Below are 17,981 nucleotides of genomic sequence, written 5' to 3' on the forward strand. Positions count from 1 at the left end.
CTGTACTTGTAGACGATAGGATAATGTGTAAGGAAAGATATTGATACAGAAGGTGGATGCATGAATGAAAAGAGTGAGTGAAGAGTGAACATGGGGCAATTGAGCAGGAGTTAAGTGCCTATTTCATGTGTATCATAGCGTAGTGTAGTCAAAGAACGCTAGCTTGCTTTGTTCAGTTTTTCTCTTGTTCGCTTTCTTGATATAGTAGGAGTTTTGGCGTCGTCGGCTGCCTTTGTCATTTTGATAACAACTTGGTTACCGGCTTCGTCGATACGGATATATTTATCGCCATCCACATAACCACATGGAATAGGCGATCTTGATCTGGAACCGGACGATTTACTTGATGAGCGTGTAGGAGTCAACCCCGTGCTGCCGTTGCTTCCATTGTCCGAGCTCGCTCCACCGCCGCGGAGAACCACTCTTCCAGATGGAGATACGCTTCGTACAACAGACATGTAGGCTTCTTTAAAACGTGGTGTTTCATTCAGTGACCCTGTAGATGCTTCTTCGTTCGTTCGTGGAGAGACTATCCCTTCGTTCAAGCCGTGATCTATCGATAACCAACTAATCAATATCTCGTTTTGCGGGCATTTTGAATTTCATGTCCGTTTTACTCACCTCTCAAAAACCTGAAAATGAATCAAAGTTCGTTTTGGAAACAGGAAAACGTCAGCATGGAATTCTCGAGCGTTCGCGATGAACTTTTAACTTACTTTGACAATTCTACCCAACCCCCTCCTACACGGACCATGACCAATTGACTGGACAAAATACGGCAATAGACCAAACGCGGATTTTCGTCGCCAAACCAGTATTTACCAACTTCGCCTGGAACATTTTTCACTTTGACGCGGTAAGGACTGTCATTGACAATGCGACCCACTTCTCTATCAAGCTCGCTTTTGGACTCGGCAAGAACAGGAACGCGAGGGTAGGCTGTTGTATGTAATGGCTCTTTTGGAAAAGTAGCTTGGCTCACCCTGGCATGAGACACAGCTGGCCACTTTTTATCATTGGTTGAATGATCCAACCGCAAATAGGAAGAGCCTTGCTGTACATTGGCTTCTTGACGATCCCGAACGGTAGACTTGGCTACAGCGAGCTTCGTAAAAAATTCGTGATCAAGCTGATTGATACATGTCTGCAATTCTTTTTCTCGCATAGAGGCTGATGACTGGGTCTTGGTCCATTTGGCAATCAATTTATTGAGCGGTTCCGTTATATTCGGATGGTCGTGGAGCTCTTGCGCTTGAACATAGTTTTTGATCTCCTTGATCGTCTCTCCAATTTTTGCCGCGTGCGTTTTGTACGTAGTAACCAGTGTCTTGAGGATGCTCTGCAAGTCGGCCTTATTGAACTTGTTGTTGACGATACGGGCGTGCTGAGGTGCGGCATTTTCAATAGCCACAACGACGTGGGCTATTTCTTCTTCCAATCGGTCCATCATGGTCGTCAACTCGGTAATATTTTCTTGTTCAGAAGCTTGATTTTGCTTGGAACGTAGCATCTCTTGGACCTGTTCCACAGCTGCGATCAACTGAATTTTCGTGTCTCTGAAGCGTCCGGTTTTGTCTATAGAGACACCATGCAATTGATCAATGGCTTCTATCTTCGTTTTCAGAGTAGTGTCCATTTCATATAGAATCTCTTGCAGGTCTTGATCTTCCATCGGAGCTTCTTTGCTAGTGAGATGTAACGAACGAACTCGTTGTCTTAGGTTGTCCACATAGCGCTTCGTTTCGTTGAGTTTGCTCACAAAGTCGCGATGTCGTTCATGTTCTTTGAGGGAAGCTCGAACAGATGCTGCAAAACCCTCGATTTCCGACCACTGGTGATGAACCTCTTCGTCCTTCTTCGTCACCGTATTGCGTACAGCGGCAGTCCGGCTCTTGGAGAAAGCATTGGTTGCTAATTGTTGTTTGAATTCATGACTAAACGTATTATAGTCAGCCACGAGTTCTTCAATGGCTTCACAGTGGCGGTCGATGTCGGCCGAGCCAAAGTCAATTTCCGAATAGTCTGCTTCGATGTCTTGCACATGGCTTGCAACTCGCTTGAATCTCACGCTGATGTCTGTAACCGCATCTGCCTTTTGTACCAGCATATGAACCGATTTCAAATGCTTCAAACAACCTTCTTCCACGATGAGTGCGCCGCTGAGCATAGTAAGACCGACTTCAAGTGGACGTTGGATTTCGGAAGCTTCTTCGACCGACATCGCTCCCTTCTGCGTAATGTATTCCATTTCCTTATTGATGAACGTTTCAAATTCGATTTTGCATTCATGGTAGCCGTTTTGAATGGTTCTCAACGTGTCTTTATACAACTGAATAGCCGAAAAGATCGTCTGAGTATCTCCATTCAAAGCTTCCTTTTCCGCCACCGGCAAATGTTCGCTGTTACGTAGTTGATCTTGACATTTCTGATGTAAGCGGTCAATAGCTTTCAAAACAGATTGCTTCTTTTGTGCCGACTCCAGTGTATCATTGTTCTTCGCAAACAAAGCACGGAGACTATCCAATTGCCCAGCAACAACCACGCGCCTTTCGTGAAACTGCGGAATATTATCCATGTCGGATGCATCGACTTGCTCATCCAACTCTTCCAACAGAAGCTCATTATCTTTGATACTTTTCTTGCATTCGGCCAAGATACTCGTTGCAGCATCCAAGTCATCAATCTCCATATGGTCAAGGCGGTCACAGCACGAGGAAATATCCGTGTATACCGTATCCAATTGATCGTAAGAATCCATCCATTTTGAAGTGCGACTGACAAACATCACAAACTCGGTTGCTTCGTCTTGGAAATCTTTCCATGCTTTTTTCGTTTTCTCGTGCAACAAATGAGTGCTTTCGTTCTTTGCAAGCTCTTGGATCGAAGTGTATAAAGCACACAAGTCATGGTATCTGTCACTTCCTTCGTTCATCGTTTTTTTCGATTCCTTGAGAAGTGAAGAAAGGGCTTGATACTGCAGGGTACGGTCGTCTTTCGAAGAGCTGGGAACTGCTTTGTATGTTTGCTTGGAATCTCGGATACGCGTGGTCATCTCTGTCATACTATCCATAAGAGCCCCCATCGTGTGAGAATAATCGGTTTGCAACCGATGGAGAGTCATTCCATTGAGGAGCAGAGACATTTTGCTTCGAATTTCGCCGATAAGCTTCTCAGCTTCATGAAGTTTCTTTTCCGTGGTTTGCGCAAGTTCGTCTTTCAGAGTATTTTTTTTGCTGGACCATTGTTGATAAATAACCTGATACTCGTTCGTGTCAATCGCATCAACTTGGTTCTGCCACATCGTGATGATGGTATCGGAAACGGATGAGACTTGCTGCGCTTCCATCTCGCCCCGAAGTTGCTGAAGTCGGTCGAGCATCATACGAACATCATGCTCCATTTCCTTGGTCAATAGCAAATTGGCCATTCCTTCGCTGATGTAAGTAACATCATCGGACAGTTGATACCACGCTTTTTCCAAACGATTCTGTTCAGGTAACAGCGTATCGAAGTTCTCCTTGGATACTTCATCGTCGGTTGAGACAAATTCATTATTCACAGGTTCTTGGAAGGCAAGTTCGCACTTTCGGTAAGCTGACATGAGCGATGTAAATACGTTGTCGGTCGCGGACATGGCTTGCTGAATACTGATAATGACACTCAAAGCTTCTCTGAGCTCTCCTACTTCCATAGATTCCGTCGCTTGAATGTGCTTATTGTCTTCCACCATGCTTCGACGGACAGTAATCCAGGTTTGGCATGCTTCCAATTGCGTTACATAACTGCGGAGCATCATGCGTTGACGGGATATATGCTGCTTGGATGCCAAGATCAGTTGTAACGAGGACAAGCGGTCTTGCAAACGTGTATTACGTATCTCAATAGTGTCTTTGATAATGGCGTTGGCAGTTTCGTCTTTGAGTTGATGTTCTGCTGATGCATATTCCAACGATCGTACAGGATACGGAATACTGCTAGCCAGGTGGTCGCGAACATCATCCACCCCGCGTTTAAAGCGATCCAAGCGGTCCACATGGCTGTCTGTATCTTGTTGACTTGCGAGAAATTCTTCGTGGATTACCTCAGCCGACTGTTCCAACTGAGTGCTTCGGAATATGAATGCAGCAATGAGACAGCGTTGGGTGACGATCTCGTTGGAGAAGATCAAATAGTGATCAACTTTATTTTCAGCGCCCGCCATATCTTGCCATTTCTTGGAAAGCATGTCCCCAACAATGTTGCTGTTGCATTCATTTGCCGTAGCTCGCAATTCCTCAAATTGCTGCTTGAGCTGGCCAGCGACCGCACCCTGTTCGTCAAATGCTTGCTTGAACTTGGCCCACTCAATGCGAAGTTCTTCTTCATCATTGTCCTGCAAAACGGTTTTTGGACACCAGCGTGCCTTGTGATTCACAAACGCTTCAAGAAGGCTTTCTTGCTTGGTAAGAAACTCGACCGTTCGACCCACGGCTTCAATCCAACGTATGCATTGCTTGAACAGATTCAGCTCGGTAATTTTTGAACTGATATTCTCTTGGAAACGGTTGGACATACGTTCTAGCGCTTCCATATTGGCCTCAATGTGATCTGGCGTGGCTATTGGACGAGCAAGACGAGGAAAGTATTCAATAAAATCCTCGTAACATTTTTGAATTTCCGGCATCATAACCAAGATGAAGTCAGTTTTTTGCGCAATAAGGTTGTTCAGTTCTTTTTCCAGCTGGAGCATATGTTCCGTCGATAAATCTTCTGGCAAGCTCCATTTGTTCTTTTTCGCTGTGAAATCCCGCAATTGCTGGCTCATCGATTCCAGCCTTTCAGTTCCACGTCGCAACTTTTCTTGCCAAGCTAGTCGTTTGAGTGCAGCTTCAAGGGTGATGGCTTGATAGTTCAGGCCTGTTTTCAAGTGCTGGAACTGTTCCAACAGATCTTTCAAGCTTCTGGTGGCTGTCGTGGTATCCACAATTAACGTGGGCTGTTTTTGCATCGACGATTCCAAGAACTGGGCAACTTGGTCGTGCAGCAGCTGCAGCTCCGAATTTTCAAAGTCTTGCACCTTGGATACCAATTGCGACCGTTCCTGCTGAAGCTCTCGAACGTACTGTTCAGAGATGTGCTGAAATGCTTCTTCCGCAACGTCAACGTGCTGGCTTTTCAAGACGGTAATCTGCTCGTCAATCCAGCGGCGTAATTTGGAGACTTCAACGTCGTATTGGTGCGCCAGCGATTTCATCTTGTCGGCTTCATCATATGCTTCTATAAGCTCTTCCATGGATTGTTCCAGCTTCCGCAAAGTGCCCATTTTACGGTCCATTAATTCCGCCATCTGTTGCTGCACTAATGCAAGACCGTCGTTGGTATCTCGGATAGACACGACCGATGATTGTAATACTTGGCTATGGAAGGTTGGATAAACCAGTTCTTTGCCGCAATCATCCCAGATCTTCGTAATGGTGTCCTTAAACTGCTTCACACGCTCCGTACAACGTTGTTGGTTATGTTCCATAATGCGTCTCATCATCTTGAGAATAGTATCCTTGATTTTCTCCCCTTCATGTTGAGCATCGTGTACTCTGAGCAGAAACTCAATGACCATGAACCGATGCGTCAATAATTCCGAGGTATGCCCTGACAGTTGCTGTAGTTCACTGTACTTTTGAAGCAAAAGCGATTCCTTGGCTTGGATCTGTTCGCACGACGCTTTGGCTTCAGGATTATCAGCAAATGCTTGGTAGCTCTTCGTTAGGCTGTCGTATGCTATGGACAACGGTTCGATATACTTGGCCTGAATTTCATTGACGCGATCTTGCAAGGTTTGCGCAATTTGGCGAATCTCATGATCGCCATCATAGGAAGGACTCTCTGTATCATCCCGAGAAGGACTGAAACGTGCTTTCTTCGCGTTAAAGTCCCATAGTTTGCGAGCGTTCAAGAGGATCCATTGGTGCGCTTTCAGCCATTGCGATTCCCACGATAACCGATTTCGTAATGCTTCCAGCTCGAGGCCTCGTTGGGCTAACCTTTCATGCAATGTGGAATGCGTTTTCTCAAGCGTTTCCACTTGATTAATCAAGGTGCTTCGGTCGATACTGACTGCGTTCAAAGCATCCACATCCAATTCCAAGGCACGGACATCCTGCAATAACTTTGTCAAGTCTTCCTGTTCCAACTGTTGTAACCGATCACTAATGTTATCACGTTCTTTTTCCATACGCGAAATATCTTCCTCGGTAATATCGTGCATATCCAACCGAAACAACGGCAACTCGCACTGTTCCAGCAGTTGCAAACGACCCGTCATCCAACCAATGACTCGATTTAATGCGTCATGGGCATGCATAGCGCGGTTTTGCAGCATTTGAACGCTTTTACGTGAAAGGAGCAGCTGGTCTAATCCATCAGCAATTAGAGCAAGGGTCATGCTGTAGCCGCTAATAGTACTACGGATCGATTCATTGGTGGTTTGTACTGCTTGAGCATCATCACTTCCCATTGCCGTGGACATGGACGGTGGGTCAGGATAAGGGATCTTGGAAGTAATGTTCGTGACAAGGTACGCGGAATTGTTTTTGAACAGCTGGATGAGTTCGGCAAATTCGTCTTCACCTTTTAACCAAGAATAACTTTCGGGGTCTTCAAGCATCAACTGACGTAATGCTTCGCCTTCGTCTCTCAATTTTCGAAATTGCAGCACTGCATCAATCATGGAAAGATGTTGCTCCACGACTTTTCGGCTGAGAATACTTCTTTTGATCAGGTCCTCGAAAGCTTTTTCAAATCCCTTTTGCCGTACTTCGAGATGGTTGGGCAAGCTTGACTGACTTTTTTGTTCGATCTCATGGTAGCGATCCAACACTTCCGAGTATCCACCAGAATCGAAATCCCACACCTTCTTTTCGATAGCCACAAGGATGTTGAGCACTTCTTCAATGGCCCCGCGGTATTCACGATTCGTGTTTACTATGCTTCCATGGTAATCCTCGTTGTTTTCCGACCAGCGCGCTTTACTGGCAATAAAGTCATCAATTTCCCTATCGGTGACTGCAATCCATCTCACACTTCGGTTGAATTTGCTTTCCCAGCGAACACGTAGCATTAGCAAGTCCATCACCAAAGTTCGTCGTTGCAACTGTTGTGTCAATTTCTCCAACAATCCCAGTGTCGTTAGCGTGATTTGGACAGTCGCTAGATCGTGCGGATTTAGGTTGCGTTCCTTTTCGATGTTGGCGAAGCTAAGTACATATGATTCTAGGGAAGGTCTTGTTTTCGTATCGAATGCTTCAATGACTTGCTTCAAGCGGTCATGTTCTTCGCTCATCGTTTGTATCTCCTTATCAGGCATGACCACATCGGGTATAAATGGATCCACAGGCTGGGCAATCTCCCTCTGAGCCAATACCGCTAGATGTTCCTGTATCTCGCTTCTGGCGCGCTCATTCGTGGAAAAATAAGCTCGCACCTGTTGTACCCACTGTTCAACAATGTGACACCGTTCTTCCACCTTGACCAGCTGAGCCGTCGATAATGCAAGCGTTTCCTCTGTCATAGTACTAATTTCAAGCAACCCTTTGGATTCGTCTTTCATCCCTTCGATAGTCCCTGCAACAACGTTTATTCGTTTTTGCAGGCTTTGAATAAGTTCGTCGGTCATCGGTTCACTTGTGTCACTCAGGAGCCGTTCCACAATGTCGAGTTCGTCATGCATCGCCTTTAGTATATGTGACAGGTTGAATCCAGGCTCGCCTTGGCCGATCGAGCCATTCGAAACTGGGACTGGCTTGTCGTACAATAACGCTTGATGAGACTCCGCCTTTGCTGGATGGCTGTTTCCTGATCTGTGCTTGGAAGCGATGCGGGCGATCTCAGCTCGTCGCTTAGCGGCTTTGGCGGTCTTTACCTCGGTTGTTTCATTTCGTTGCAGCTGAGACATTGTTTTGTAGTATTCGCTCACATAAAGTATGATATCTGTTTCCATCGCGATGTCTGTATCAAGTACGTCGTTCACGTCGAGCAGTTGTGGAATTCCCATATGTTTCATCGCGTTATCGAACGCCGTAGAAAGAAGCTTTGACTGTGATGCCTTGGAATTTAAATCGAGCTGACGAATGTCCGACAGTAAATCCGGCATAAAATCAGGGTCTTGTCGATGAATAAGCAGACAAAGCATTAGTCCCAAAATGGACGCTTCTGCGAAATTGTCAATGGTATCCAGAAGATCGGTTTCGCTGTATTCATCAAGCTGTGCATGGATCCAGCATAATAAGGCCGATCGAATATCATTGGTTGGATAGTGAGCGTGCCTGCTGAAAAAGACTGCCTGTGAATTTTGTTTTACAGCTGCGTCGGGGAGAGGAGACACCGGTTCCTCCATTGTCAGCGTAGAGTGTTCGTGAGAGGTCAGGTGTGTAAGAGGATGTACCATTGTCTAATGCCATGAAATAATTGAGCGACCATGGCGAGCTTATAATGTTCCTGTGACACTTACAGACATAGACTTTTCTTTATTTTCTTCAAGTATTGGTTGTAGTTGATATACGTGGACAATAGCCGATAGTAAGGAAACAAGCGCATCGTCATCAAGTACCGCATCTCCTTGAATGTCAGGAAGCATGGTGGGATCGATTTGCGAATGAAGTGATTCCAAAACACTGGCGACATTTTGGGTTGCTGACAGAGACGAGTTGTCAATCTTCAGTCCCGCAGTCGTTTGTTTCGAGACTATGCACAACAGCTTTACAAGATATCCTCCATTTCCAAAGTCTTTTTGGATATCGTGGATCGATTCATTTATTGAGCTTAATTGACCGTTAACCCATCGAGTCAGTACATGCTTGTGAAATAGTCGGAGTCGGCCATGGAATGGATTCAACGCGATATTGCTGTGAATGGGTACCCCACTATTTATCGTCGTACGTTGTCCTAGGGTGGGACCAGTCGACTGTATGATCGAGGGCTGAGACGAGCCTTCATCGGTCGCCGATCGCGTGGCAACGGAAGCCCCGGCGAAATTAGGCATCATCAAGGAAGAATCAGAAGATTTAATGACGATGTCAGGCGACGGTGCATAGAACGGTGAAGGCGAGATTCGCCAGCAACAGTGATGAGGATCGCTGCGACACAAGGAGAAGCACGTTCCTGCCAAGGGAAAGAAAAAGGGTCGTCCACGTACCAAAAAAAGTTTGTGACACAGTGCAATCCCTGCAATGGAAAATGGCACGACATGGCGTGTGCCACAACCGCTTTTTTACCGTTTCAGCATGAGGGATAGACAAAATCAAGTGTCAGAAAAACACGCGCGCTTATAATGATTATACAACAATAGCTTTCACTTCCTTCATGAGCTTCCTTATCATCTGACCGTGAAAATCATATGATATAAATAGTCGTGAACTTTTTTTGTTTTCGACAAACTTTGGGATTAGGCAAGATTCCTTGCAGCGCTTATTGCAGCCAAAATATGCGGCAGGGACCCCTTATCATATGCGATGAACCAGAATCATCAATGTCTAAAAAAACGCCGCAACGCATTTTCTGCAGGATCATATAAGTATTCTCCACAGACATAAAGCTCATAATGATGTGACAGTCGCCATGAAGCGGCAAGTTGCACAGCGTAACAGAAGAGTGCCATATCCTCTACTTGAGGGCATCACGTGATTTGCAGGTTCCGTGACGTAATTGGACGGAATTTGGTATTCCGCCAGCGCTTTCTTAGTTTTTCTCTTTGGGAAGCGAATTTGGCTGAACTGCGCTCTTTTAGACCCTTTCCACTGTACGTTTTAGCATGTCTTATTCTCGTTCGCCAGTGAGACGCCATACTTCCAACGACTACAGTTCAAGCCGATACAATGATCGCTCGGATTCGCGAGATCGCTATCAAAATGATCGATACAGTCGACGGGACGATTATGACCGGTCGAATCGAGGCGAACATCGGTATGATCGACGTCGAGACGACGATCGCCGTGATGAAAGGGATCGCTCCGACAGAGAACGCAGACGTTCCTTGGCTGTAGAGGAACCCAAAGATGAGAAAATGGGTGAGCCGGAATCGCCGCCAAAGAAGAAAATACCCATCTCCATTGAAGAGTTAATAGCTCAGAAAGAACAAAAAGAGAGAGAAGCCGTCAGGGTAGGTTCACTTGATTCGTCATTTTCGCTCGACATGTGTCAAACTCATATTATCATATGTTAGCCGAAATTTTTGACCAAAGAAGAGCGTGCGAAACTAGCGATCGAAAAACGACAAAAGGAAGTGGAAGAACAGCGACGACGCCAGGAAGAAGAACGACGAGCCAGAGAAAACTTTGATTTAAAGGCAGAAGATGAGTATCGAAAATTGCAAGAGCAGCGTCAATCTTTACGCTATGAACGCGATCGCGAAAGAGATCGACGCTCAGGACGATACGATTCACGATCGGAAAAGAGAAAAGACAGAGAAAGAGAAAGCACCGCCGATACAGAGAACCCCGAAACTGAATTGACCGAGAAAGAGAAGCAAGCCATTAGAGTACGTTGGCGAAATATAGTGATCTTGGAGGACATGAGAAACTGATGGTTGCTGTGTATAGGAACGTTACTTTGGCGGTGAACGCAAAAAACGAAAGATTCGCCGCATGAATGAGCGTAAATTCGTGTTTGATTGGGATGCAGGAGAAGATACATCGTACGATTTCAACCCTTTGTACGCCAATCGCCACAATGCGCAAATGTTTGGTCGTGGTCATATTGGCGGTATCGATATCAAGGAACAAAAGAAGCAGCAGTCAGAATTCTATAACTCCCTATTGAAGGAACGAAGAACCGATGAAGAAATGAGAAGAGCGGCGTAAGTGGAGTTTGCCCCCACCGGAAATATAAAGCGCAGTATGACTAACTAACTTATCTTTAATATCAGAGAACTAATCGAGCTCGACAAAAAGCGAGAAGCTCGTATTCGTTGGGACGATCGTCACTGGACCGAAAAGCCATTGACTCACATGACCGAAAGAGACTGGCGTATCTTCAAGGAAGATTTCAATATTTCGACAAAAGGTAACGAGATGAAACTCTCCCATCAATGACGGGAAAAAAAACCAAGATACTGATTCGATGTATTTTCTTGTTTAGGTGGCAATATCCCTCATCCTATTCGTGGCTGGGACGAGTCCGGTCTTCCGACCAGGCTGCTGGAGATCATCGCAAAGGTCGGTTACAAGGAACCCACGCCTATTCAACGACAAGCCATTCCTATTGGTATTCAAAATCGCGATATCATTGGTATCGCAGAAACAGGTAAGACATGAGAAGTCAGACATGGAAACGCCAGAAACTGACGCGTTCATCCTTTTTTTTTTCTTAGGTTCCGGTAAAACGGCGTCGTTTGTCATTCCCATGTTGGCCTTCATTTCAGAACTTCCCAAAATGACGGAGGAAAACATGACAGATGGTCCGTATGCCCTCATTTTGGCGCCAACCCGTGAACTGGCGCAGCAGATCGAAGCCGAAACTATCAAATTTGCGGCCCCGATGGGCTACAACTGTGTGTCTATTGTCGGTGGTGTAAGTGATTTTCTCACTAAGTATGATCCATATGGAAAGGTGGCTAACTTAAATATCTCTCTCTGTTTTTTATAGCATGCCATTGAGGAGCAATCGTTTAATCTTCGAAATGGTGCAGAAATCATCATTGCTACACCTGGTCGTCTCACGGATTGTTTAGATCGTCGTATCCTTGTATTGAATCAGTGTACTTACGTTGTCATGGATGAAGCAGATCGTATGATCGATATGGGTTTCGAAGCCGATGTCAATACCATCCTGGACGCGCTTCCGGTATCCAATAAGAAACCCGAGGGCGAGGAAGCGGAAAATAGCAAAGCCATGACCGAGACCTCTTCCAATGGCAAGAAGTATCGTCAAACCACCATGTTTTCTGCTACCATGCCGCCAGCTGTCGAACGCCTTGCCAAGAAGTATCTTCGTCGTCCTGCCGTGGTCACCATTGGTACAGCTGGTCAAGCGGTTGAAACCGTTGAACAACGTGTCGAAATGATCAGTGACGAAGGACGAAAGAAGTAAGCGGACTCATGCGATTGGCTCCTTAAAATCAACACTTTACTGATTACCTTTTCTTTCTTTTTTACTTTTTTATCATAGGAACCGTCTCCTTGAAATCCTCAACTCCGGTCAATATGCTCCTCCTGTTATCATTTTTGTCAATCAAAAGAAAGGAGTGGATATTCTTGCCAAGTCCCTCAACAAAATGGGTCAGCATGCAGTTACACTCCATGGTGGCAAATCGCAGGAACAAAGGTATGTTATACATTTTGCATGCTTCACCAAGGTAATCGCCTTATTTATTTATCCGATCTTTTCTTTCTTTGTCATTCAATAGAGAGTCGGCCCTTGCCCAACTTAAGAGTGGCACAGCCGAAGTACTTGTGGCTACCGATGTGGCCGGTCGTGGTATTGATGTGAAGAACGTTTCTCTGGTCATCAATTACGACATGGCAAAGAACATTGAAGGTACTTCTAAAAAAAAACTATCACCACGATGCTCAATTAAATCAGCCGTCTAACATTGATTTTATTTTCCTTTTGTAGATTATACCCATCGTATCGGTCGTACCGGTCGTGCTGGCCAATCCGGTGTGGCTATCACCTTCTTGAGCAATAACGATACCGATGTGATGTACGATCTGAAGCAAATGCTGATGAAATCACCGCTATCCAAAGTACCAAACGAGTTGGCTCATCACGAAGCGGCCCAAGCCAAGCCCGGTGCTGTCAAGTCCAAGAAGAAGCACGAAGAGACCATCTTCCAATAACTGGCATGTTTACATAGATTCTTATTCTCTTTATTAATGAGAATACGGCATATTCAGGAAGATCATCCTGAATGTGATCTCATGTTTTATCTCTTAGAAAGCAAATTTGGTTTTTGTTCGCTTACATAAAAATATGGTAGAGAAAGATGTTATGCTGATGTTACACAGTAATTAAGCGTGGTTATTGAGTTTCGCACATATAATCGTCCTCAAAGTTGGCGAATTCAAACCATAATGGATCAGCGTTCGAGTCGGCGGCAAAAGAGGTGAAAGGGGTGATATCGGACAGGATTGAATCACCTTCCATTGGAAGGGGTGCGATGTCTGAAGGCAGAGCCGACATGTCATCGTCTATTGCGCTGCTGAACGTCGATTCGGAAAACAAAAGAGATGGAGGTAAAAGATTCACATCTCCCACACTCCACGATATGTTGGACATTGGATTTTCGTACGCGGTTTCTTCCTGAGTGCTGGGCTTACTCCATGATTGAGTCGACTGATGTTCATCAGCCAGTGCAAGTGCAAACGAGAAATCGTCCCACACTTGTTGCTGCGGAAGATCATTTGCGGAAAACTGGGCGTCGTCATTCTTCACAGGAGTTTCAGATGGGCTGGCGACGGCAATGGAACCCAACGTCTGGACTTCGTCGGTTTCGTCGTTTTCATCGTTTTCGTCGTCATTCTCATCGTCATTTTCGTCGTCGTGATCGTCATCATCTTGATCGTTTTGTTCTCCGTTTTCCGCTTGTTCAATGGGAGTCATATCGTTATCTTGGTTGAATATATCGACCGGAGATTCTGTGGTTGTACTGGAGGTAGATTCACGTGCTTCCATCAAGGTGCGCATGAGCTCTTTGCTCTTTTGTTTAACATGATCCACGTCGGATTTTTTAATCTTCTTGCCGTTGCGATACACGTAGGGGGCATCCTCGCATCGGGGACATTGGTAAGTATCTTCCAGAGAATCTTCCGTCAAGCCGACACACTTGAGATGTAACCATGTTCGACATGCATCGCATTGTATCATCATCCCTGTATTGCGTGTGGATTCAGAACATATACAGTCGATAGCGTTTTCATCAACTTCGGTTTCTGGAAGTCGATGTTTGCATCGCTCCAAATGATATGCCAGACCATTTCGAGTTTTATACCGTTTTTCGCAGGGTGCGCAGACGAAATATTTGTTACCTATCAATAAATCGACGTCAATTTTTCGTTTCCAAGAAACCTAGTTTGGGCAATCAAGATATTTACCATTATCAAATAAGATGGGAGAAAGAGCACCAATTTCAGCTTTTTGTTTCTTTGATAACGGCGTATGTGCTGTGGACAATGATCGTTTTGTTTTCGTTTTTCGTTTTGATTCTTTACCAGTATCGAGAGGCGATGGGGATGAGGTTGAGACCGTTTTGCCTGAAACAGTGTGTTTGTGGAAATGGTCGATGTTGGATGTCACATGACGATCATGACGGTCGAGTTGCGAAAGACGGTGATTGCTCATAGATAATTTGGGCAAAAACTTTTTCTTGCCATGGCAAGCAAAGTGATCGGGTCGGCTACGGGTATCAACGAAAAGATTCTTGCCGTTGCCGACAGTGGTCATGGTGCTCACTCCTTGGTGGCGTTTCGTGGAAAGCTTGATAGTGGAATGGACTTGCTTCGTTGGCCAGTACCAGTCATCGGCATCCAAATAAGAACATAATTCGTTGCTGGGTGAAAGACCCTTGTTCTCGAGTGACGCGAGGGCTTTAAATTTGGCTTGCGACAGGCGTACTTTCAGGAGTTCGCTGAGGTTGCGGATATTCTCGTGACTAAAGTCGCCAAGGGTTGGTATACCAGGCCATACGTTGATGCATGTTCTGTAAAGAGAGACTGAATTTTGCGTAGTCGATGGGGATCGCTTCGAACGGTCGTGTTGATTGAGACATTTTTCCATGAATTTCTCACCGCCCATACGGTGTTTGGAACGTTTGTGGGATGGTTTGAGACGCGGGGGTAACGCAGGTTTCGTAGGTGATTGATGCGGAGATGCCAACGGCTGAGCTGGATCAATTCGGCGGCTGAGCATTCTCAGTTGCTCAGATGACATTCGTTTCCGTGCAGCCTTGCCGGGGCTCGTTTTCACGCTGCTAGGGCATTTTCCACCGACGGTAGGACGTTGGCTCACCGGCTCCAAGCGATCATGTTGTGGTGAGGCCTTGAACGATTGCTGGATAAATGATAACTTGTTTATGTCATTCTGAGACACCGTGACCGGTTCATTTTTTAACGAGTTTCTTAGGGGGGATTCAGTCCTTGTCGGAGAAGTATTTTCGCTGACGCCAAAAGGGTCCGGAACCGTCGTGGTTCTAGCCTCCAACTTGGCGACCGGCAACCCATGTCGCTTCTCAGCTTCTGAAGAACGAACGCCATTGGACTTGGTCAATAGCTGTTTTCGTTGTTCAAGCACGTCGCTTCTGTTATCGAGCGATGAAAGAACAGATGGTCTCCTACAAGGCACAGTTTAAATAAGGCAGCTTCACTTTTTTTTTTTTTGAAAAAGACGTGAATAGCTGATGAAAAAGCAAACAATGTCGTTTCCCATTGCCAATCTAAACAATATAATCCTACTGAGCAACAAAATAGACACGTACTTTTGAATTTTTGGTGAAGAATGCCCGATCATGAGGTCCCACCAAAAGCAAACAACAGACTAGGAAAAGAACAATTGGAAAAAAAATGAAGCACCTGAGCACCAAATTCAAACGCGGGAATGTTGAACTGGTGAAAGGTGACGTAGAAAATTGTGACGATTTTATTGCGTTTTCGGGAGGAATGCAGCTCCGGTGAAAGTCCGGAGACCGGGCGACGGCACCACCGCCCGTTCCGCTCAAGTGCTGGATGCAGCTGTACGAAAGGATCTCCCTCTCTCTCGTTCACCTGATTGACTGCCATGGTATGTACATCAGCATCAGCGCGGAAACACCGGCTAGCGGATGGGATGGGGCATTTAGATTGAGATAGTTCATGGGTGACGTTGGAATGGATGATCAGCAAAAGGATGGATACATTTTTGTAGAGAATATGTGGCTCGGGGGAAACATGAGATGTAGTATTGACAGAATGCAACCCATGTACATGGAGGGTCATCGATATCGTTTTGAAAGAAAGAGTGCTCGGGCGAAATACCATTTGGGTGGCATAACGATCGATGAACGAGACAAAGATTCTAATCGAGTTTCACTTCCCTTTTTTTCCTTTCATGGGTTGTAGGTTAACATTCCCAAGACCAGGAACACTTACTGCAAGGGCATCAAGTGCAGAAAGCACACTCCCCACAAGGTTACCCAGTACAAGGCTGGCAAGGCTTCTTTGTACGCCCAGGGTAAGAGACGTTACGATCGTAAGCAGTCCGGTTATGGTGGTCAGACCAAGCCCGTTTTCCACAAGAAGGCCAAGACCACCAAGAAGGTTGTCCTCCGTCTTGAATGCACCGTCTGCAAGTACAAGATGCAACAACCCCTCAAGCGTTGCAAGCACTTCGAATTGGGTGGTGAAAAGAAGACTAAGGGTGCTGCTCTCGTTTTCTAAGCATCTGTCTAAGTTGTTTATCAATAAACTCCTGCATGGATAACAAGATGTCTGTGTGATTCATATGCTGGCTGGTTTTTTTTATTGGTTTAATTCAATGTGTTGAATTCACGATAGCCCGAGGTATACAGTATGCTTTCAGCTACCATCTCATTCAAACAAGAAAGAACGCGTTTTCGTGGAAGCCGTGTGTAGAGTGGAGTGGCCTGCACAGCATGAACGATGAATTCTTGGAATATGCCACCTATCGAAAATAGTGTGTTTTAATTCTCTTTTTCTTGAGCGCAGCATTCTTGTGGTGATCCGTTACCATAAGCAGGTGATAATTTGGATTCAGCTTCCCGTACAATTGTTTCAATGGTATTTTGAAGTCGTTCACTTGTCAGGACCTGATACACGCCAGAATTGCTTTCTACTTCCAGTAAATCTCCGGATTTGACTAGCGCGGTGGTGCTGTGTGCAAACAGTTCGGATATCTGTCGTTCCGTCGGCGACTCCCCATACTTGGATATATTTCAATAAGTTCAAAACGGACGCATGATTTCACTCTTTTGGCCATTACCTTGTGATGCAATAATTGCCGCGCGGACTCTCGTAATGTTTCGTCTGCACGAGCAAACGTATAAGGAAAACCGCTGGTCGGTGCGTGTTCTCGTAAATACAGGAGCAGTCGTTGTTGAAACGCGTTCTCGGTTTTTATCGTGCTGGTCTCAGTCTAGCAGAAATGACCAATATTAGTAACGACTATTGTTGAATAACACAGTGGTAAGGCTTACTGCTTCCTTGGATAGTAGGTGTTCACCATCTTTGTCTGCTTGCATCTGCTCTTTCAGCTTGTCCGCATTCTGCTGAATCTGAACAGGTACCTTGTAAGGTTCAGCGTAAACGGTTTTGCGCAATACCATTGCCTCCAGTGCATGGAGTACTTCTCGATTGGGATCATGGACTTGACCTAAAATTCAATTAGTTTCCGGTAGTGTGCACCGTAATGGCGACGAATGAGTCAATACGCACTTAATGAGAACGTCGTCACCTGTCTCATGTCTTTGTAATCAGTAATGCGACCCAAAACATGAACGCAGGTTCCCAATGGTAACGTCTTGGTTATCGAACCGGTGCTATTCTTCCACAGGCAGCAAGGCACTGTTCCTGTCCCATCATCCACTGTAAAACGGGTCTGTAAGGAGACATATGTTGCTGATATATCCACGCCCAGTGACCTTTACCTTGATATATCAGCATCGCATGATTCTGTTCGACAGCGACAATTATGCCATAGATTTCCACCGACTTTATTGTATGGCCCTGAAATAGGTAAAGATCTGCAGAAGCATGTAATGTGGTTATACATGATTATCCGCAGTAAAAAAAAAAAAATTAAGATCTTTTACCTTGATAACCTGGCACCGGCGCACATGAATGGATATCTTTTATCAGCAACTTGACATCGATTGAGAATAATGGGTCTAATCCAAGAAATATGGGATCGAGCATGAGATCAAATCCAGAGAAGACAAGGCAAAAATTTTGCTTCCGCGTGTGACGAGAAAAATGCATGCACGCATCGTTATTTGAAAAAAAAAGACAGAATTTACAAGGATT

The 17,981-nt window shown here is 45.4% G+C and overlaps 5 protein-coding genes across 5 annotated transcripts; 2 read left to right on the forward strand and 3 right to left on the reverse strand.

The window, feature by feature from the left end:
• Positions 1–158: 158 nt before the first annotated feature.
• Positions 159–7,930, reverse strand: BYT42DRAFT_543615 (uncharacterized protein; the record flags this gene model as incomplete). Its single annotated transcript, XM_051565703.1, has 3 exons — positions 159–553; positions 622–632; positions 717–7,930. 3 exons carry the CDS (start codon positions 7,928–7,930, stop codon positions 159–161), a joined length of 7,620 nt encoding a protein of 2,539 aa, XP_051426094.1.
• A 1,854-nt stretch (positions 7,931–9,784) lies between these two features.
• Positions 9,785–12,809, forward strand: BYT42DRAFT_491419 (P-loop containing nucleoside triphosphate hydrolase protein; the record flags this gene model as incomplete). The annotated part of the gene is made up of 10 exons (XM_051564073.1): positions 9,785–10,132; positions 10,196–10,510; positions 10,572–10,828; positions 10,898–11,034; positions 11,110–11,274; positions 11,342–11,541; positions 11,617–12,056; positions 12,139–12,294; positions 12,377–12,507; positions 12,586–12,809. 10 exons carry the CDS (start codon positions 9,785–9,787, stop codon positions 12,807–12,809), a joined length of 2,373 nt encoding a protein of 790 aa, XP_051426095.1.
• Positions 12,810–12,990: 181 nt separating this feature from the next.
• Positions 12,991–15,474, reverse strand: BYT42DRAFT_611350 (uncharacterized protein; the record flags this gene model as incomplete). The annotated part of the gene is made up of 3 exons (XM_051571492.1): positions 12,991–13,997; positions 14,064–15,298; positions 15,443–15,474. 3 exons carry the CDS (start codon positions 15,472–15,474, stop codon positions 12,991–12,993), a joined length of 2,274 nt encoding a protein of 757 aa, XP_051426096.1.
• Positions 15,475–15,911: 437 nt separating this feature from the next.
• BYT42DRAFT_559580 (large subunit ribosomal protein L44e) lies at positions 15,912–16,379 on the forward strand (the record flags this gene model as incomplete). Its single annotated transcript, XM_051567136.1, has 2 exons — positions 15,912–16,025; positions 16,062–16,379. 2 exons carry the CDS (start codon positions 15,912–15,914, stop codon positions 16,377–16,379), a joined length of 432 nt encoding a protein of 143 aa, XP_051426097.1.
• An 84-nt stretch (positions 16,380–16,463) lies between these two features.
• BYT42DRAFT_229452 (uncharacterized protein) lies at positions 16,464–17,967 on the reverse strand. Its single transcript, XM_051562614.1, has 6 exons — positions 17,771–17,967; positions 17,606–17,701; positions 17,394–17,543; positions 17,156–17,331; positions 16,942–17,094; positions 16,464–16,882 (listed from the first exon to the last, which is right to left on the reverse strand). Exons 1-6 carry the CDS (start codon positions 17,934–17,936, stop codon positions 16,643–16,645), a joined length of 981 nt encoding a protein of 326 aa, XP_051426098.1. The 5' UTR covers positions 17,937–17,967; the 3' UTR covers positions 16,464–16,642.
• Positions 17,968–17,981: the final 14 nt, after the last annotated feature.

The sequence above is a fragment of the Radiomyces spectabilis genome (assembly GCF_025331425.1).
Source record: "Radiomyces spectabilis strain NRRL 2753 chromosome Unknown BYT42scaffold_3, whole genome shotgun sequence".
Taxonomy (NCBI): domain Eukaryota; kingdom Fungi; phylum Mucoromycota; class Mucoromycetes; order Mucorales; family Radiomycetaceae; genus Radiomyces; species Radiomyces spectabilis.